Source organism: Acomys russatus, chromosome 8, assembly GCF_903995435.1.
Source record: "Acomys russatus chromosome 8, mAcoRus1.1, whole genome shotgun sequence".
Classification (NCBI taxonomy): Eukaryota; Metazoa; Chordata; class Mammalia; order Rodentia; family Muridae; genus Acomys; species Acomys russatus.
Window position 1 is genome coordinate 74,444,128 of NC_067144.1, and position 19,153 is coordinate 74,463,280.

Genomic DNA, 19,153 nt, shown 5'->3' on the forward strand with positions numbered 1-19,153 from the left:
AGCCCACAGACAACCACACAGGCAAACACTCCTATACATAAAATAAAAATAAAGTTTTAAAAAAAAGATTTAGAGAAAGAAATGACCAAACAATGGCTCCACTTTATAGGGGATTAAAAAAAAAATGACTGGGTCATTAATATTTCAGTTGTAAACAAGTCATCATTAAGAAGAAAATAAAGTTACAATTAATTTTTAAGTTTTTATTGTATTTACCACCCTCAAAACATCCACAACCCAGAATAAAGTACAAAACAGTAGTGACTGGCCTGGGCCAGGAGGCCGTGGCCCTGGCTCACCAGTGACCTTGGGGTCATGTGTAAATGTTGCTTTGAATCTCACTTGTGCTCATCAATTTCTTCAGTATTTCTGTGCTTTCAGGAATGTTCTGGGAAGAGAAAAAAGTCTGTCACTGAATATACTCAATCCCCACATTCACACACACTCAAAACGGAGGAGAACCGCACCGAGCAGGAGCTGCCCTTCACCTGGTTCAGTCACATGGTTCAGAGACCCAAGGTCTGGCCAGCTTGACACACCTTAGTCAGCTGAGAGGAAGTTTCAGTGGAGGTGGCCTGCCTGAGGGGCCGGCCCTGACTGATCATTGGTGGAGGAAGGCCCAGCCCACTGTGGGCAGCACCATTCCCTGGGCAGGTGCTCCTGGGCTGCATAAGGAAGATAACTGAGCATAAGTCTGTTAGTGAAGCAAGCACCAGCACACCTCCACTGTCTCTGCCCCAATTTCCCTCAGTGATGGACAGTGACCCAGAAGCATAAGCCAAGTAAATCCTTTCTTCCCAAAGATGCTCTTGGTCAGAATATTTTATGACAGCAACAGAAACCAAACTGGAACACATTCCCTTGCCCAAAGCCTCAAAACTCAAAGCCCGAAACCGCTCCAACCTTACGGACCTTTAGCACACCATGTTCCCTCACATCCGGCACACTGCCTCTGCCCACTTGTCCCCACTGGCATCACTACCCTCTTAAGTAAGCTACACTAACGCTTTCTTAGGCGCCTTTCTTGGGGGTGACTTCTTGTTCCCTCAAAGCAAGTCACTCTATACTTCCCAGCATGTGCCGCCATCACTAGCCAGCAGCACCTCCTCCTGTCAGGAGCCTCCAGGTGAGGACCACAGAGTAGGGTCTCAAGATGTGTCCTGCTCACAGCCATAAACCACGCAGCAGCTGACCTACTTACTGTCTCTAGCCCTGAAGACGCTGGCGCTGAGGCAGGGAGACAGTGCTTGACTGACCTGAGGTGAGACCCCAGAGCCTATGTAAAAGCCAGCACACTGCCAAGCACCCGTAGCCCCAGTGCTGAGGACTCCTGGGCCTGGCAGCCTGGCCAAGTCCACCAGCTCTGGAGCTCAGAGAACAAGGTGAGGAAGACAAAAGCCACCACTGTTGACCTACACCTCACACTCCTCCCCCAACACACACACACACACATACCCTCTGTGCTCCTCCACACACTAAATTAACTATTTGTTTAAAAAAGAGAACAGTACTCAACAGGGCAAGGTGACACACACCTCTAATGCCGACACCTGGGTGAGGCCAGCGTGGGCAGCACAGTGGACCGCTAACTCAGACAAAGGAAACCACTCTCCAGAGTGGCCGTCTGTCCTGCCACAAGTCATCTGCCCTGCCACAAGCCATCTGTCTGTCCTGCCACAAGCTGTCTGCCCTGCCACAAGCTGGCTGTCCTCCCAACCCGTGTCCCTTAGGGCACACACTGGCCATGCTGAAAGCAATTTAAGCTAGAAGCTTATTTCAAGTCCACGTGCCAAGTGATCTCAAACCAGCCCAGGTATTTATTAAGAACTCTACCCACAGCGGAAACAAACAGCCCTTGTCTGCCATCAGGGACACAGCTCTAAGCCAATGGGAGAAGGCAGCTGGGTGGCCACACAAGCCCACTAGATTTGGAATAACTCAAGGATAAGGAAATGGCTTAGCAGTTTACAGCAGGCGCTGTTCTGCGGAGGACCTGGGCTTATTTCCGAGCACCCACACCAGTGGCCCCAGAGGCTCTGGCAGGCATGAGCACGCCTGTGCGGCACATAAACTCTCACAGGCACACACATAAATAAAAAATAAATTATAAATTCCCAAATTAATTAGTTGCAGCAACTTCTCAAGCAACGCCATCTACCCACAAGGCCATGTGGGATATCACTGCAGTACATTAATCTACACACAGGACAGAAGCAGCCACCACATCACAGAACCCGCCGTGTCCCACGCGCCTCACTGGCAAGCTTGGCCGTACTGCTCAGGGTTAGGTTGCCCCACAGCATTTCCCGTCCCTCAGGGCGGCGCAGCAAGCGGGTTGGTTCTCAGCAGAGCGCTGCAGCCGTACCTTCACCAAGCATCTCAAGCTGCTGGAGCAGAGCACAGGCTTAAACGCTTCCACGCTGACGAGGTCCAGCTTCAGCACATCAGTGTAGCACAGGTAGAGAACCGCGGGCACTTTCCACACTTGACAGTAGCTCAGAACTAGGAACACACAGAGGAAAATGCTTGTTTTCTGGGACAGATTTGTTTTTGTTGTTTTGTTTTTCGAGACAGGGTTTCTCTCTGTATGTAGCCTTGGCTGTCCTGGAACTCATTCTGTAGACCAAGTTGGCCTTGAACTCAGAGACCCACCTGCCTCTGCCTCCCGGAGCTCTGAAACTAAAGGCGTGCGCCACCACCACCCGGCTCTATGACATGGTTTCAAGTTAAACACTTTTAAATAATACAAGCTGTTGTGAAAAAGTCAACTTTCTGCAACTACTGCCATGTTGACCCAATTACGGGTGTCTTCTTTCTTTTTTTTTTTTTTTAAGATTTATTTATTTATTATTATGTATACAGAGCTCTGCCTGCATGTACACCTGCAGGCCAGAGGAGGGAATCAGATCACATTATAGATGGTTGTGAGCCACCATGTGGTTGCTGGGAATTGAACTCATGACCTCTGCAAGAGCAGACAGTGCTCTTAACCTCTGAGCCACCTCTCCAGCCGGGTGTCTTCTTTCAAGGCCAACTCTCTTCTTAATAATGTTTTGTAAATATTACCTGTATGCTGCATTTTCTGAACATCCTGTTAAAAATTTAAGAACTGAAGTGTTAGAATATTGTCCTCTTTACAAAGGCAAAGAAGAACATAAAATAATGCATACTGTAACACAAAAGACAAAGCATTATGCTTAAAAATGCATTTGACAAAAACAAGCACACACTATGAAATACAAACCACTGAAAACAAACGAAAGTCTATTCTGACATAACATGTGTGAACAGTAGTGTGGAGTTAGTAGTGTCCACCCGGACAACCCACTTTCAAAAGGGCAGAGGGAGGGCTGGAGAGATGACTCAGAGGTTAAGAGCACTGTCCTCTCTCTTCAAGAGGTCCTGAGTTCAATTCCCAGCAACCCCATGGTGGCTGACAACCATCTATACAGGGATCTGATGCCCTCATCCAGCATGCAAGCGTACATGTGGATAGAGCACTCATACCTATAAAATAAATAAAACAAAAGGGGAGAGGCAGCAGCCCAGCACTCATCTTACTGTTCTTCCTGACAAAGGATGCAATGAGGCCAGTGGCCTTCCCACCATGGTGGACCATGTCCCCTTCGACAGTAGGCCAGAACAGCCTTCCCCACCATGGCAGACCGTGTCCCCTTCGACTGTAGGCCAGAACAGCCCTCCTCCCATAGCGGACTGTGTCCCCTTCGACGGTAGGCCAGAACAGCCCTCCTCCCATAGCGGACTGTGTCCCCTTCGACGGTAGGCCAGAACAGCCCTCCTCCCATGGTGGACTGTGTCCCCTTCGACTGTAGGCCGGAACAGCCCTCCTCCCATGAGCCACTGCTGCTGGGTATTTTGTCATAGCAGGAGAAACTCACACTTAAGAGGCATGATAAAAACGTTAGAGTAGCAACCGAGCTTCAACATCTAAAACTTTCTACTTCAATAATTAAAACTGCCAAGTTTCACACACAAACAATTTACATCTAACACTGGGCTCCACTCTGATATTGCAGAATCCAAAACAGAAAAGCAGCAAAGAAGCTAAGCTGCTGTCACAGCTGCAACTCAGGGAATTCTAACATTAAAGTGAGTATCGGACCACACATGCAAATACAGACACAAAGAACCAACAGCAGTGAACTGACGTCCAAGGCCGCTGACGACCGTGCAGGAAATGTCACTAGCAGAAGCAGTGGTCATCGATAAAGCCTGTGACAGAGTGTGGAGGTGTGACTTTGAGTCCCACCTGCTGCAGGCAGGTCATGCACAATGTTTGGCTGTTCCAGCAGTGGGCAGCAGGTGGGATCTTTGAATCTCTGCGTTTTCAGGGCTCTCAGGAAAGGAGATGGTAGGCTGCAGGTGGCCTCGGAGGTTTTATACTCTGTGATGTGCCGGCATGTGAGAACTGTCACCCGCATGGTCTTCCTGGGTCGGGAGCCAAAAACCTGAGAGAGCACGGACTTTATGTCAGACCTAGGTTCTCCTCACCATGAGCCACCCTAGCCTCTAGCGACCCACCCCTCAGCCTCCGCCTTGGCCTCAGCCTGCAGGCTTGGCTACCTGGGACCATGGCCCTGAGGCCTAGGTAAGCAATCTTCCAAGCCATTTTCTGGTCTCTGAACTGAGGAAGGCAGAGTCCAGAGTCCATGTGATGCACTAGCACACCACTCATGGATCCAAACAACAAAAGCCCGTGTCTGCCGCCCTGAGCAGACTCACAGGCGCACATCCTCCTCTCACCTCCCACCCAGGACGTCAGTCACACCGAATGTCAAAGTCCTACAGCAGCTGTGACCTGACAGCTCCCCAAGGACCCTTACCCCTTTCACTTAAATTCATGGCAAAAAAAAAAAAAAAAAAACAGTGAAAGCAACAACTTTTTTCTTTAAAGAATTTTTGTTTGTTTTTTGGTCTTTCAAGACAGGGTTTCTCTTAACAGTCCTGGCTGTCCTAGAACTGGCTTTGTAGACCCAGGCTGGCCTCAAACTCACAGAGCTCCTCCTGTCTCTGGTTCCCAAGTGCTTAGGGAGGATGAAAGGCATGCACCTGGCTATTATTTTTAAAGATTTATTTAATTATGTACCTTATGTATATGAGTGTTTTGTCTGTCTGTACATTTGCACACCAGAAGAGGGCATCAGATCCCAACGGAGTACAGTTATAGATGGTTGTGAGCCACCATGTGGTTGCTGGGAATTGAACTCAGGACCTCTGGAAGAGCAGCCAGTGCTCTTAACCTCTGAGCCATCGCTCCAGCCCTAAAAGAAAGGATTTTTAGATACTATATTTGCTGAAATTGTTTTGTTTTTTCCCTCTGTGCTCATCTGTCTGACTGTTTGCTGAGGCAGTGTCTCTTATGTAGCTTATGCTGGCCTCGAGTTCACGCCCTTACATTGGCCTCTCAAGTGCTGAACTTACAGGAGCTGTGGTTTAAGTGAGCGATGGGCTCACAGCTTCATGATGTGCACGCTTGGTCTTCACTTGCAGGGCTATTGGGAGATGCAGCCTTGCTGTGGGAAGCATGTCCCTGGGAGCATCCCCCACCCTGTTCCCGCCCTCCTTCCTTCCTGCTGTGGATAACAATGTGATCAGCCAGCCTCCTGCCTCGGTCACCACTGTCTGCGGCCTCTTGTTCTCCACCGGGACAGACACTGTGCCTCTGGAAGTGTAGCCAAATTAACCCCTTTCTCCTCTTCTTTTTGTTGATGTATTTTTTCACAACAACAAAAAAGTGACTATGTGTGCCACCATGTCTGACTAGTTTAAAATATCTTATGAAATAAAAAAATGGCCAATGCTAAAAATAATAGGAAAACCACAAGTTTTCTATCAGGGAATCATAAATGAGTTATACAATTAATTTAACTACAGCATAGCTTGTAAATAAATACTAAAAACACTACCGCTTGCAAGCTCGTTACTGGGTACGTCCATTTGAGAAAGAAAACAGCATTAATTTAGCTTCCTCCCTGTAATAGTCTGGTCTGAACCCACAGCACTTGACAACTGCCATTATGAGAATCTGGCTGTCGCTAACACTGCCTAAGGGGAACAACACTGACTTAAAAACTCTGCTGTCGCAGTGGTGGTGGCGTGAGTCCAGAGAACAAGCTCCAGTACAAGCAGGGCTACACAGAGAAACCCTGTATGGGGTGGGGGTAGGGGAGCGGGGAACAAAACTCTGCTTTAACCTCACATGGCAGCAGATGCCTATAATCTCAGCACAGAGGAGTTGAAGCAGAAGAATTTTAAGTTCAAGGCCAGCCTGAGCTAACAAGCAAGACTCTCAAAAAAGCCCAAATAAAATAAAATTAAAAAAAAATATAAAAAGAAGTACTTTGCTTTAAATGTGTAATCTGAGCACTGGAGAGATGGCTCAGAGGTTGGAGTACTTGCTGCTCTGCAGAGGACCTGGGTTTGGCTCCCAGGACCTTGATGGCAACTCACAAGCACCAGAGACTACAGTTCCAGGGGATGAGATGCCCTTCTGACCTCGGAGGACACCAGGCACACACATGGTACATATGCACACATGCAGACAAAACACTCAGATACATAAAGCATATTTTATTTTAAAATGCCTAATTTTATATCCCAAGTCTCAAATGTGTTTTTCCCATAGTACAAGGATATTATTTTTATATAACCATCATCTTGCATAACTTAAAAGTAAAATTAGCCACATGCAGTGGTGCACACCTGTAACCCCAGCACAGGGGGAGGCAGAGGCAGGTGGATCTCTGTGAGTTCAAGGCCAGCCTGGTCTACAAAGTGAGTCCAGGACAGCAAAGGCTACACAGAGAAACCCTGTCTTAAAAAAAAAAAAAAAAAAAAAAAAAAAAAAGGCCATACCACCAAAATTCAAACCTTTGGTCTGCCGGAGGACAAGCCAAGTGGAAAATCTCATACCATGAAACTTTACTTCACAAATTTAAAATGCTATAAAATTAGTTTATGCTATATATAAACCATGAATGTAAGTTTAAAATTGAGTCTTTTATCTGAAACATGTCAGTCTGTACATGCAAACATTCTAAGACTTAAAAAATATGAAATACAAAGCATTTCTAGTCTCAAACATTCTAGAGAAAGCACATTCAATATGTAAATTATAGTTTTCCAAAACAGGGACTTGTGTTACCTGGGAGTGTGGTGGACGTGGTGGTGGGCATGGCAGATTCACCCTTTCCTCCCCTCCCCTAGGTGCCTCCTCATCACACTGCAGAGCCAGAGCACAATGCCCAGCATCTTACTAGGCTGCTCACTTTAAACAAGCTTTTGTTTGCTTGCTTGTTTTTAAAGATTTATTTATTATACAGTGTTCTGCCCGCATGTGTGCCTTCAGATCAGAAAAGGGCACCAGATCTCATTGTAGATGGTTTTGAGTCACCATGTGGTTGTTGGGACCATGTAGAATTAAACTCAGGACCTTTGGAAGAACAGCCAAAGCTCTTAACCTCTGAGCCATCTCTCTAGCCCATTTTTGTTTTTGAAGACACAGTTTCTCTGTGTAACAGTCCTGGCTGTCCTGGAACTCACTCTGTAGACCAGGCTGGCCTTGAACTCAGAGATCTGCGTGCCTCTGACTCCTAAGAGCTGGACTTAAAGGTGCGCACCATCATCACCTGGCTAAACACATCCTTTTTTTTTCCGTTTTAAATACTCTATAACATAATTCGTACAATGTTTTCTTAAGGAAACAAACAGCTTTTGTCTAATATTTGACTGCAAAGGTCTAAATGACAAGACCCCCAGCCTCTAAGAACAGCACACACTCCAACTGTCTTACCTTTTCCAGCCACTGGAACTGCTGATCCTCAGCAATGTAGCAGCTGCACTGACAAAGAACCACCTGAAAGGAGAATTCAAGAGTTCTCAGGGAAAGCCCAGACACACCACATGACTCTGTCCTCATACCAGCACCACATGAATAAAACCAGCGACCGGCCCTACGGAGCTGAAATCAGGCCATCAGCACTGTGTCCGTGAGAGAGGCTGCCCCGTCACCTCTCCCTTCCCTCTCTGCTCCCGCCTTGTCTCTGCACACTGCAGCAGTGAAGCACCCCCACCTCAAGCCCAGCAAGCGAAGAGGCTGCCCCTGCCGGGCACTGAAAGTTCAGAACTGGCCAAAACCAACCTTTTCTCTCTGTAAGCCGACCACTTAGCATCTGCCACAGCAACAGAAGAGAGCGCAGCTGCTTTCTCATATTGCTGATTCTAACAGCTAAGTTAGGCCTAAAGCTTAGACCATTAGACCCTAAATACGCTGAACAGCCGAGGAGAGCCGGGGCCTGTGAGAACCTTTAGGGCTTACCATCGGACTCGTGCCTAAATGACTGTGTTTTAAGACCATAAAGTCAAGTCTCCCATACCGAGGGATCTGATTTCAGTTGATAAAACACACAGAAAGCATCTGCAGGAGACGGATGGACAGTGTCTGTAGTTCGGCACCATTCATTCCAGAGCTTAGCACAACCGACTTCTTCCCAGACTCCAGAATTCATAACAAATGATGACAAAAACGCTGTGGGAAAAAATGTTCATATAAATCAGTGTCTGGCTATGCAAACTCAGCTACCCCAGAGCTTAGAGCAGGACTGGTCACTCGAGACCCTCTCAGCAGGGCCTGGAGAGTCGCTCAGCAGTTCGGACTGAGCATGACTCTTGCTGCGGCTCCCGGCACCTGCCCCTGATGACTCACAACTCTCTGTAGTCCCAGCGCTAGGAGAGCTGTACTCTTGGGCAAACTTACACAGAGACACACACACATAATTAAATTGTTGTTTTTTGTTTTGTTTTTCAAGACAGGGTTTCTCTATGTAGCTCTGGCTGTCCTGGAACTCTCGCTCTGCAGTCCAGGCTGGCCTCGAACTCATGGAGACCCACCTGCCTCTGCCTCCCGAGTGCTGGGATTAAAGAAGTCTGCCACCATATCTGGCTTAAATTTCTTTTTAAAATCTAAAAAAAAAAAAAAAAAAATGGGGGAGGGGGAAGGTAGGGCTGGAGTGATGGCTCAGTGGTTAAGAGCACTGTTTCTTCCAAACAATCCAGGTTCAATTCCCAGCACCCACATGGCAGCTCACAACTGCTCGTAACTCCAGATCTGACACTCTCACACCAATGCACATAAAATAAAACAAAAATTAAAAGAAAAAACACTTAAAGACCATCTAATTTGGAGCAAAGAATGTCTGAGGCCAAGGAGTGAAAGACAAGTAGGGACTGGAAAGGCAGGCCTGTCCACAGACTTTGCAGTGTCACAGCGTACTGGGGACTGGAAAGGCAGGCCTGTCCACAGACTTTGCAGTGTCGCGGCACAGCACTCTTCTAAAGCCACGAGGCCAGCAGACCTTCACATAGGCGTGAACAGTTAACTACTGCTTACACAATCTCTACGAAGAGCTAACGTACAGGGCAAAGGCCCTTAACTAGAGAGCCCTCAAACACACTGAAACTATAAAGGTCTCCATGTATACTCCAACTAAACTCACACTGATCCACATTGAACCTATCAGATCAATAAATGCATGCAAAGACCTTAGAACTAAAGTATTCTAAAATATTTGCAATTATTGCTAGACTCCTGGACACCACAATAAACTGGAAAATAGGGCCTTGAGCTGTAATTCTGAAGCTACGCATATTTCCTTTAAGTTTCTTTTTTTTTTTTTTTAATGTTTATTACAAAGATGGAAAGAGCAGGCAATCTACCTTACTTGAAATAAAACTATTGTGACTTTTTGAGACAGGGTTTCATGCATGGGAGTGCAAGAACTTCTGCATGCCCCTGTCTGCTGCCTCTGCCTCCTGAGTGCTCAGTCTATACCATGCCCAGGTCATATGGCACCAGGATCAAACCCAGGGTCTTGTGTGTAACAGGCAGGCACTCTATCACCTGAGCGACATGGCCAGTACCTGTCGTGACCTTTTTAAGGTGACCAAGCCCATTCTCTCAGTGGAATGTCAAGTCCAGGCGCTGACACTTACCTGTCGCGTTACTTCCTACTGCAATTATGAACTTGGAGCAAGGGTGCTTTGCTAGCAGTGCAGCCTCCAGGGAGGTTTTTGTCTGTCTGTGGAGAAGCCGCACCTCCCTAACAGCAAGAGACAAAGCAGAGATAAACAAATGTCACTACAGCCGCTATCACCCTGTAAGAGAGAGATGACAGGTAAGAGTCTATATAGAGATGGATGTAGGACAGACCGATGACATGGACGGTGGACAGACATGCTATTTATTTATTTATTTTTGGTTTTTCAAGCCAGGGTTTCTCTGTGTATCCTTGGTTGTCCTGGACTCACTTTGTAGACCAGGCTGGCCTTGAACTCACAGTAATCCACCTGCCTCTGCCTCTGCCTCCTGAGTGCTGGGATTAAAGGCGTGCGCCACCACGCCTGGCCCTATTTCTATAGACAGTTAACAGACGTGGTTACATACACGTGGATGGATGGATACTGGGTGGGTGATACAAGGTATAAATAACAGGGGGGATGGTGGTGGGTCAGAGTCAGTGTCCTTCCTGCCCTTATGACTGGGCAAAATACACGCTTCCTTTTTATAAAACACAGCAGACTCAAGCAATGAGGAAAACTGCAGCCAACAAGCTTCATACTGACCCGACACACCCCTGCCAGCAACCATGTGATGTAGACAGAATGCAAAAAAAGACTAAAGTGTTTCAAACACTCCTGCCTGCAAAAGGCGGAACACTGAGTGTCACTGAGAGACTCCAAGCAAATGTTCAAACATTTGGTTATGGGCAAAAGTAGGCGAGGGGTGTGCACATGAAATGACTGCAGGACACCATCAGTCAAGCCAGGGCTCTGAGGAGGAGTAAAATGAAACGAACTGCCAAGGGTCTCTGAAAAGTATCATCTCAAATAGTCTAGGTGAATTTGACTGGTGTGATGTTGAAAATGTCATTAGCACACTTGGGGCAGGGGCAGTGCTAAGGTGTCAACGCAGGCATGATGGCACAGGTTCTGATCCCAGAGCCCACCTGAAAGCTAGGAGTGATGGTACTAGGAAAGCAAGAATCCCAGTGGCTGGGGCCAGCCAGAGAGGCAGAAACGGTGGGTTCTGGGTTCAGTGAGAGACTTCCCAAAAAGAAGGTGGGAAAGCCACAGGACACCCAACTTCATACACACACATACACACACACACACACACACACACACACACACACACACACACACACAAGACGGATATGCACGCTTAGGAAGAGGTGTGGGGAGTCACAACTGGAAATTCCTAGAGGCGGCGTGACCTGATCTCTGTGTGTCTGGGAATAGTTCTAAGAGTGCAGGGCGGAGGGCAAGCGTTCCCGGGGAGCCCGTGTCCCTGCGTGAACGCGGGGCGCTCGCCGGGCCGAGCGGCGGGGGAAGCCTTCCCGGAGCCTGACCTCTTCCGCGCCAGCTGCCGCCGGACCTCCCGGTCCTCCGGCGTGTCCCGCCTGCTCTGCTCCTCCTCCTCCTCTTCCTCCTCCTCAGTCCCAGCTCGGCAGGACGCCTTCACCACCTCGCCGAAGAACGTGGCCGCCATGGCGCCACGGCACCGCGGAACGACTGCGCCTGCGCGCCTGCCTCCGGCCACGCCCCCGGGCCGAGCAATGCCACGCCCTCGGCCCTTCCGGGCGGAGGCCCCGCGAGCTTCCGGTCCGCAGCAGCGAGCCGTCCTCCTCCTGGCCTTCCTCCACCCTGTTAATCCCGGCGCTGATGATTGCCAAGCGGATCCAAATAACATGAGTGAAAATGCAAGGCTAGGCGCTTTTTAAAACTTGGCCGATTGTAACTCATAGACAATGCTTTCTATTTTCGTTTGTGTGCTGAAAGACAAAAGGCCCCGCCAAATACTGCTCCCACAAGAGGGTAAGGGAAACTGGTAACCTAACCTCTGTGAGAAATAGCGCATTCTAGATTCACTAGTGAAGAAACTGGGGGCATTACCTTCCTTGCCTTTAGATAAAATGTTACCAAAGTATGTAAATACTTGAGGATCAGAGAGAGAGAGAGAGACTCTTTAAAATCTAAAGTCGGAAGCCGAGCGTGGTGGTGCACGCCTTTAAAACCAGCACTGGGGAGGCAGAGGCAGGCGGATCGCTGTGAGTTCGAGGCCAGCCTGGTCTACAAAGTGAGTCCAGGACAGCCAAGACTACACAGAGAAACCCTGTCTCGGAAAAAAAAAAAAAAAAAAAAAATCTAAAGTCGGAGCTGGAGAGATGGCTCAGAGGTTGAGAGCACTCGCTGGTCTTCCAGAAGTTCTGAGTTCAATTCTCAGCAAAACACATGGTAGCTCACAACCATCTTGAGATCTGCCTGCAGATATACATGCAGACAGAACACTATACCTATAATAAGTAAATAAATCTTGAAGTATATTAATTTTAACATACCTACTAAAAAATCCTCACTGATTAATAAAAAGCAGATTAATGACAAATAAGACACTTGTATTCCTATAGCGCATATACAAGATTGCCTTGAAGACTCCAGGATTAATTGATATAAGTGAACTGGAAAATAAAAAGTAAAAAGGTGGGGGCTGGAGAGATGGCTCAGAGGTTAAGAACACCAACTGCTCTTGCAAAGGTCCTAAGTTCAATTCCCAGCACCCACATGGTGGCTCACAGCCGTAAGAGCTGGTGTCCTCTTCTGGTGTGCGGGTGTACAAGCAGGTGCAACACTGTATACGTAAAAAATATTATTTTTAAGAAAAGGTAAAAAGGTGTATCTGTACCTGGCTTTCTCTTTGTATTTTTTGTTAAGCTGATATTTTGCCAATTAGATGCTCTGATTTCTCAGCCATATGTGAAGAAGCCGTTAACAGAGACCTGAAACGTGGCTGTAAGCCGTACAGAAGTGGCGGCTCACTGGCCAGGCTTTAGTTTCTGCACATGCCCAAGAGCGCCTTCATAGGAGCTGCTTACTCAGTGCAGTCATGATAAAGAGGCCAAGCACTTTAAAGGGTTAATAAAGATGTTCCCATTAAATGCTAAATCAGAAAGAGATTCCATTTTGAAAGGAAAAGATCAGATGCTGACAGAAAATGGCTCTGCCTCAGAAAACCATAAATTCAAACCCCCAATCCACACTGCCAAAATTCACGTTAAGTCTTCATAAGACTGAGGTGCTTTCATTTCATGGCGTTTCTTGAGTATATATAATTGCCCAATAAGTAATTTCTATGATATTTGGGACTGGACAGTTAAACATGAAAGCTAAAAAATAAATAAATAAATAAATAAATAACAACCCAAAACAAAACAAAAAAATAACCATGCACCTAAAAACAGTTCATTAGGAATTCTTCATTTAGCAAGATACTGAAGATTCTTTCAAGTTAAGATACAAAGAACAGAGGACACACACTATAGGTTAGAATATTCTGGCTTGTGTTTTTGTTTTTACCAGGCATTCAACCACAAACAAGTTTCTCAAGTAATCTAGACACTTTGGCCATACATGTAACCAGAAGATGTGCATTACTGTTAATGAGAAGATACATATCCCTAGGTTCCATGGGGGGGAGGGGAGATTTACACATGCAAATTATGTCTAATAGTCACAGCTATTTTTAATTGGTAAAACAAAACTGTAGAAAACAAGTTTCTCCAGTGGCATGTTAAAGAAGGCAATCGGACATTCACAGGTCACGTCTGGTGGCCTTCATGTCTACAAAGTATTTTGTAGACCAATGACCAGATTCTGTAACCCTAGCCAAGGCCACAGTGGAGGCCAGACTCCTGACACTGGCTTGGTGGTGACATTGAAACGAACTTGCAGTGTTTAGATTTCTAACTTTTAAGTAGCTGCATCGCCTAAAGAGATGACTGGCTCTTGTTCTATTTTCTGACTTATTACAAGTCTGGCTTCCTCCTCTGTGCGGCTACATAGGAGGGATAAGAAATGTAACAGTCGCATTCAGAGCTTTCTTAGAAAACTCCATCCCCTGAGCTAATCACACCAGTGGGTATCACTCAGTGTGAATTCCTTTGTTGTAAGACACTAACGACTGTCTTCCCAGTGCTGCTCTTCGGAAGCTAGTCATGTCCCAGAGTGGACTCCCCCAGTTCTCCTGTGTGCGTGCTCACAGCCTGCAGGAATTAAATCCAGGGACAATTCAGCATACAGGCTTGAGAACTCCTCCTGTGGGAATGGCCTAGTTTTCAGACTGAAGGTAGGTCACAAAGAGCACCCTCCTGTTCAAATCTGGACAGTATATGAGCTTCCCCCACACATCCTGTCCCCTCTAAAGAACCAAGCTGCGTCAAGTTTGCTTTACAGCAAGCGAGCACAGTTCCCGCTGTGTGTGTGCACGACTGACCGGAGGCAATGGATGACGCCCACTTTGACCATCGATCCCTGCACAGGGCTGGGAGTGGACCACAGCCCCGGGTATTGGAAGGTTCCCTGGCGTTTGCAGGTTCCCACCGCTGCTCGACCTCAGTCAGGGCTGAGCCGCCTAAGGCAGAGCAATTTGCTCTAATCTTGTAGCCCCTCCTCTGAACGCTATGGGCCATCGTCCTCTATGAGCACTCACTCTTTCTTAGCTGCGGCAGTTTTCTGCTCTTTTTTCTAATACAGACACTCTCTGGTAGTACTGAGACCATTTCTTTTAGATTGCTCATTATTTTATTTGCTGCAGCAGCAGCGCATCGGCGCGGCGGGGCGGGGCGGGGCAGGGGGGGGGGCTCTCTCACTGCGCACCTGCACTGCTTCCTCCTCGTTATATGGACATGGCCTCATTTTTTGTATTGGGTTCTCTGTCTTTACAAACAGATTCTGAAAATATGAGTGAAAACTCACGTAAATACAAAAACTTTGTCACAAGATTGTACTATATACATTCCTCAACAACAGTCCTGAGCAAATCTTAATTATGTGAACAATTTTTAAAAGTGGATTTCGTCAGGCATGGTGGCACACACCTTTAATCCCAGCACTCAGGAGGCAGAGGCAGGTGGATCGCTGTGAGATCGAGGCTACACAGAAAAATTCTGTCTCAAAAAACCAAAAAGAAAGCAAGCTGGCTTGACAGGTCTGTGACTTTCACTTGCTTCCCTTTAAGGGTCACTGCCATCCCAACAATGGCTTACAAGAATGAGGTAAATACAGTCAAACGTCTAGATTTTTTAAAAAAACAACTGGGTGACTTTAGTGCAAGCCTTTAATAGCAGCTCTCGGGAGGCAGAGGCAAAGGCAGGTGGATGGATATCTGAGTTTAATGCCAGTCCGGTCTACAGAGTGAGTTCCAGGACAGCCAGGGCTACACACAGAGAGAAACCCCATCTGGAAATACCAAGGGGACAGGAGGTGGGAGGGAGGGAGGAGAGAGAGAACCATATGCTTCACTTGTAATCCTCCAAACTATTTTGAGGTATTTAAAAGCACCTCTGCAGTAACTTCCCAGCACCTCAGGAAAGCCTCAAGTTACACTTCCAAGTCCAGTATGTCCTTTATTCAAGTATTTAAATTGCTTAGTTGGTAACAAAAACAAGCTGCACTGACTCTGCCAAGTTTTGTATGCCTTTAGTCTTAATTTCTCTCCAATATTAGAAAACACTTTACACCACTGAGAAGATTGAACCTCAAACTTGTTAACTACTTTATGGCAGATGCCTAAAAATTCTGCCCATGTGTGTATGGCTCTTAGCAACTCACAAACCTAAGCAGTGTTCAAGGATGGCTGGAGAGCCGAGTTGTCCGCCAGACAGGAGAGCTTAAATCTTTTTTTTTTCCCCCCAGAAGTCTCAAAGTCAAAGACACTTCAAATTTCAAGCACAACAGAATTTCTTTGATGTTTCTGCCTGCTGTCAGCTGGAGTTTGGGGATTTATCATCGTCAGTCTTACAGTCTTGAAAAGTCAAACATGAAATGAGATGGCAGCATTAATACAGACTGTAAAACACAGGAATCTGGTGGTCTTGGCAATGTTTCTCTTTGTTACTGAGTCCCAGAAAATGACAGCTACTAACATTTGTCAGCTACTAAGCAAACTTGGGCTGGCTGCTTGCCCATGTCATCTGACTATAAATAAAGGTAGTTTTTGTGCCAGGTGTGGTGGTGCACGCCTTTATTCCCAGTGTATAGGAGATAGAGGCAGGCAGATCTCCAAATTCTAGGCCAGCCTGGTCTACAAAATGAGTTCCATGATAGCCAAGGCTACACACAGAGAAACCCTGTCTCAAAAAGCCAGGGAAAAGAAAAGGAGGTAGAAAAGGAAAAAGAGGAAGGAGGAGGAGGAAGAAAGAAGAAGAAAGGTAAATTTGCCTTCTAAGGCAGGAGAGAGGACTCACATTCAGGGCAATGGCTGCTCTTCGAGAGGCTCCAGTCTGCTCCAGACACCCACCGGGAAGCGCAGTCTGACACTTTCTGGCCTCCCCAGGCACTGCACACACATGGTACCAAATACACACAGGCAAAATACCTAGATACAAAATCTCTCTGCACACAGACTGCTGTGGCAGAGGGCGAGACAGACATCTACAAGCTCTTCCAAAGCAGGAGACACTTCCTTCACAGCAGCTATACACTTCCTCACGTAGCTAGCGTGTTTTGACTAGGCTGGTCTGAAGGGCTCTGATCATCAGAGGACTTTCTTAGAAATTCAAACATTATAGCTGGTGTCTCCAACAATTAGTGCAAAAATGAATGATAAATCCACATTGGACTAATACTAGGGCATAAATATGCTATAGAAGTGCAGTTTTAAAGTAAAACAAAATTAAGGGGAATATATGCCCTCTTAGGTATTTTACTAGGATGAGACAAATAACTACATCCATTTGCACACTAAGGAAATTAAGACAGCTGGTTCATTCCCAGCAAAGTGTATTAGATAAAACCTCATCACAACTTACAATCTCTTAAGATGATGATGATTTTGCTGCAGTAGTTATTTAAGGTGTGATGGAAGGATCTATGCTGACTGGTTATGAACCTGGAAAATACAAACGCTTAGAGACATTTTAATGTTTACTTCCAATCAAGAAAGGAGAAAAGCTAATCATGGGGGAGGGGGGCTAAAAAAATAGCCTTTTAAAGTAGATTTGAAAGTCGAATATTTATACCCTAAGTGGAGGAAAGTTCAGAATTCCATCTACAGGAAGGTCACGCTAGGCACTTTGGGAGGCAGAGTTCTATACAAGCCCAGGACAGGCAGGACTACACCGTCAGGTGGTTGCACTAACAACACTGCTCAGAGCACCTTGAGTGCCAGAGAGAAACAGGCCAGGCAAGATGGCTGTGTGGGTAAGGCTTGCTGCAGGAGCCTAGATCTATCTGCGCAAGCCATGCAATGGCAGGGTAGTGAACCTGCTTAACAGAGCCGCCGTCTGACCTCCATCCTCTCGTGGGATGTGCACGCTCACGCACACTGTAGATATATAAAAGCTTCTGAAGAAAAACACAGTGATGTGGAATGACAAATGGAACATAGTCAGCGGCCAGCATCTTATTTGAAATACTTAAAACCAACACGACAAAAGAATAAGACGATGTGCAACCCAAAATGGGTATTTCCTACATCCCTGTGTGCATGCCGCTGCTGCCTGCTGGCTGTGGGGTATTTCCTACATCCCTGTGTGCATGCCGCTGCTGCCTGCTGGCTGTGGGGTATTTCCTACATCCCTGTGTGCATGCCTCTGCTGCCTGCTGGCTGTGGGGTATTTCCTACATCCCTGTGTGCATGCCGCTGCTGCCTGCTGGCTGTGGGGTATTTCCTACATCCCTGTGTGCATGTCACTGCTGCCTGTGGGCTATTTCCTACATCCCTGTGTGCATGCCGCTGGTTCCTGCTGGCTGTGGCTGCTAGGCAGCGAGTGAGTCCAGCCAGGCCCCTACAGCTGTAAATCTCTGCTGCTTTCATCAGAACCTGCTATAGCTGGAGACTACTCTCCTGTCTGCACTTCACTGACAAGCTTAGCAATGAAGCTCCCAACTCTCAGAAGTGTTTTCATCCTTCCCAAGCAGGAGGCAGCTGGGAGCTGCCATTTCTCTGTTATCAACAGGGCCACAGCATCTTCCATAGCCATTTCTCTGTGGTACAGTGTGACCTGTTGGCATCTTCCAAAGCAGGACAAAGGATGGTCTGAAGCCACTGAGTGTGAACTCACTCAACGGCTCAGTGGCTGTCAGCGACCAACTTGGCTTTCCTTTGCAACTAAGTCTCAGCTAGCTCAGCTGTATACAGCTGTACCTCATTCTTAGAAAACAGGTAACTGGTAACGTCATCATTAAAATCAAAGAGTTGGTGAGGATTATTTTTCCAGGAATGTCTCAGCATTATAAACTGTCAGCAGGATCAATTTCAGTGGTAATAAAGGTCTTTCACACATGGAAACTGGGCTATTTCAAGCACAAGACTTCCTAGACACCTCAGCTCCCAGGTTTCCACTAGCAATTCTACAGGCTACAGCCGTCTGCAGAGGGAGAGCCAGGCCACAGCCGTCTGCAGAGGTGGGAGCCAGGCCACAGCCGGTTTAACAGATTAGTTTGGTCCAAAAACTACAAAACACCTTAGATGGTTAGGGTGCTGACTAGAGCTTCTGCTTTCTTACCGCCAAAGCTAAGAAGCCACCAACAGGAGGAAGGCGCTACAAGGCTCCTTTACACTCCAACACACCAGAGGAACTGATATCTACACAAGGCGAAAAACTTGAGGACTTGGTAATAAAGCTATCTGGAACACACTGACTGCATGTTGATGAAAGAATGGAGCTGGTTAAAGGAGACAGCAAAGACCATTTTGAGCCGATTAATGTTCCTGGCAGAACCAATACAATGCAGTAGAAAGGAAAAAACAATCACGTGCATCTTTAATGTCTTGCATTCTACTCATTTACAAACCTCAGAAGCCCTTTTTTCAGTTGACACAACAAAATTCAACTTGTACTGGCAGAAGAAACTAAGATGCAATTCAGTTGTTAAGTCACGCAGTGCAGTGACTGAGGACCAAGACAAGCACACCAAGCTGGAGTGTCGTGTGAACCTGTTTCCCTAAAGGCCATCAGTGAGGGCAAAGGCTTAGTGACACATTTACTGTGGACAGCGTAACCCCCGGTGGTACTATATGGACCTGTCTGTAGTGTATCCCTCTGGTGATAACTGTATGGACCTGTCTGGAGTGTAA

The 19,153-nt window shown here is 46.8% G+C and overlaps 1 protein-coding gene across 1 annotated transcript; it reads right to left on the reverse strand.

Moving 5' to 3' along the window:
• Positions 1-188: 188 nt before the first annotated feature.
• Psmg1 (proteasome assembly chaperone 1) lies at positions 189-11,607 on the reverse strand. Its single transcript, XM_051150301.1, has 7 exons — positions 11,427-11,607; positions 10,012-10,118; positions 8,397-8,548; positions 7,814-7,876; positions 4,271-4,469; positions 2,366-2,502; positions 189-388 (listed from the first exon to the last, which is right to left on the reverse strand). The coding sequence occupies exons 1-7, from the start codon at positions 11,564-11,566 to the stop codon at positions 314-316; spliced, it is 873 nt and encodes a 290-aa protein (XP_051006258.1). The 5' UTR covers positions 11,567-11,607; the 3' UTR covers positions 189-313.
• Positions 11,608-19,153: the final 7,546 nt, after the last annotated feature.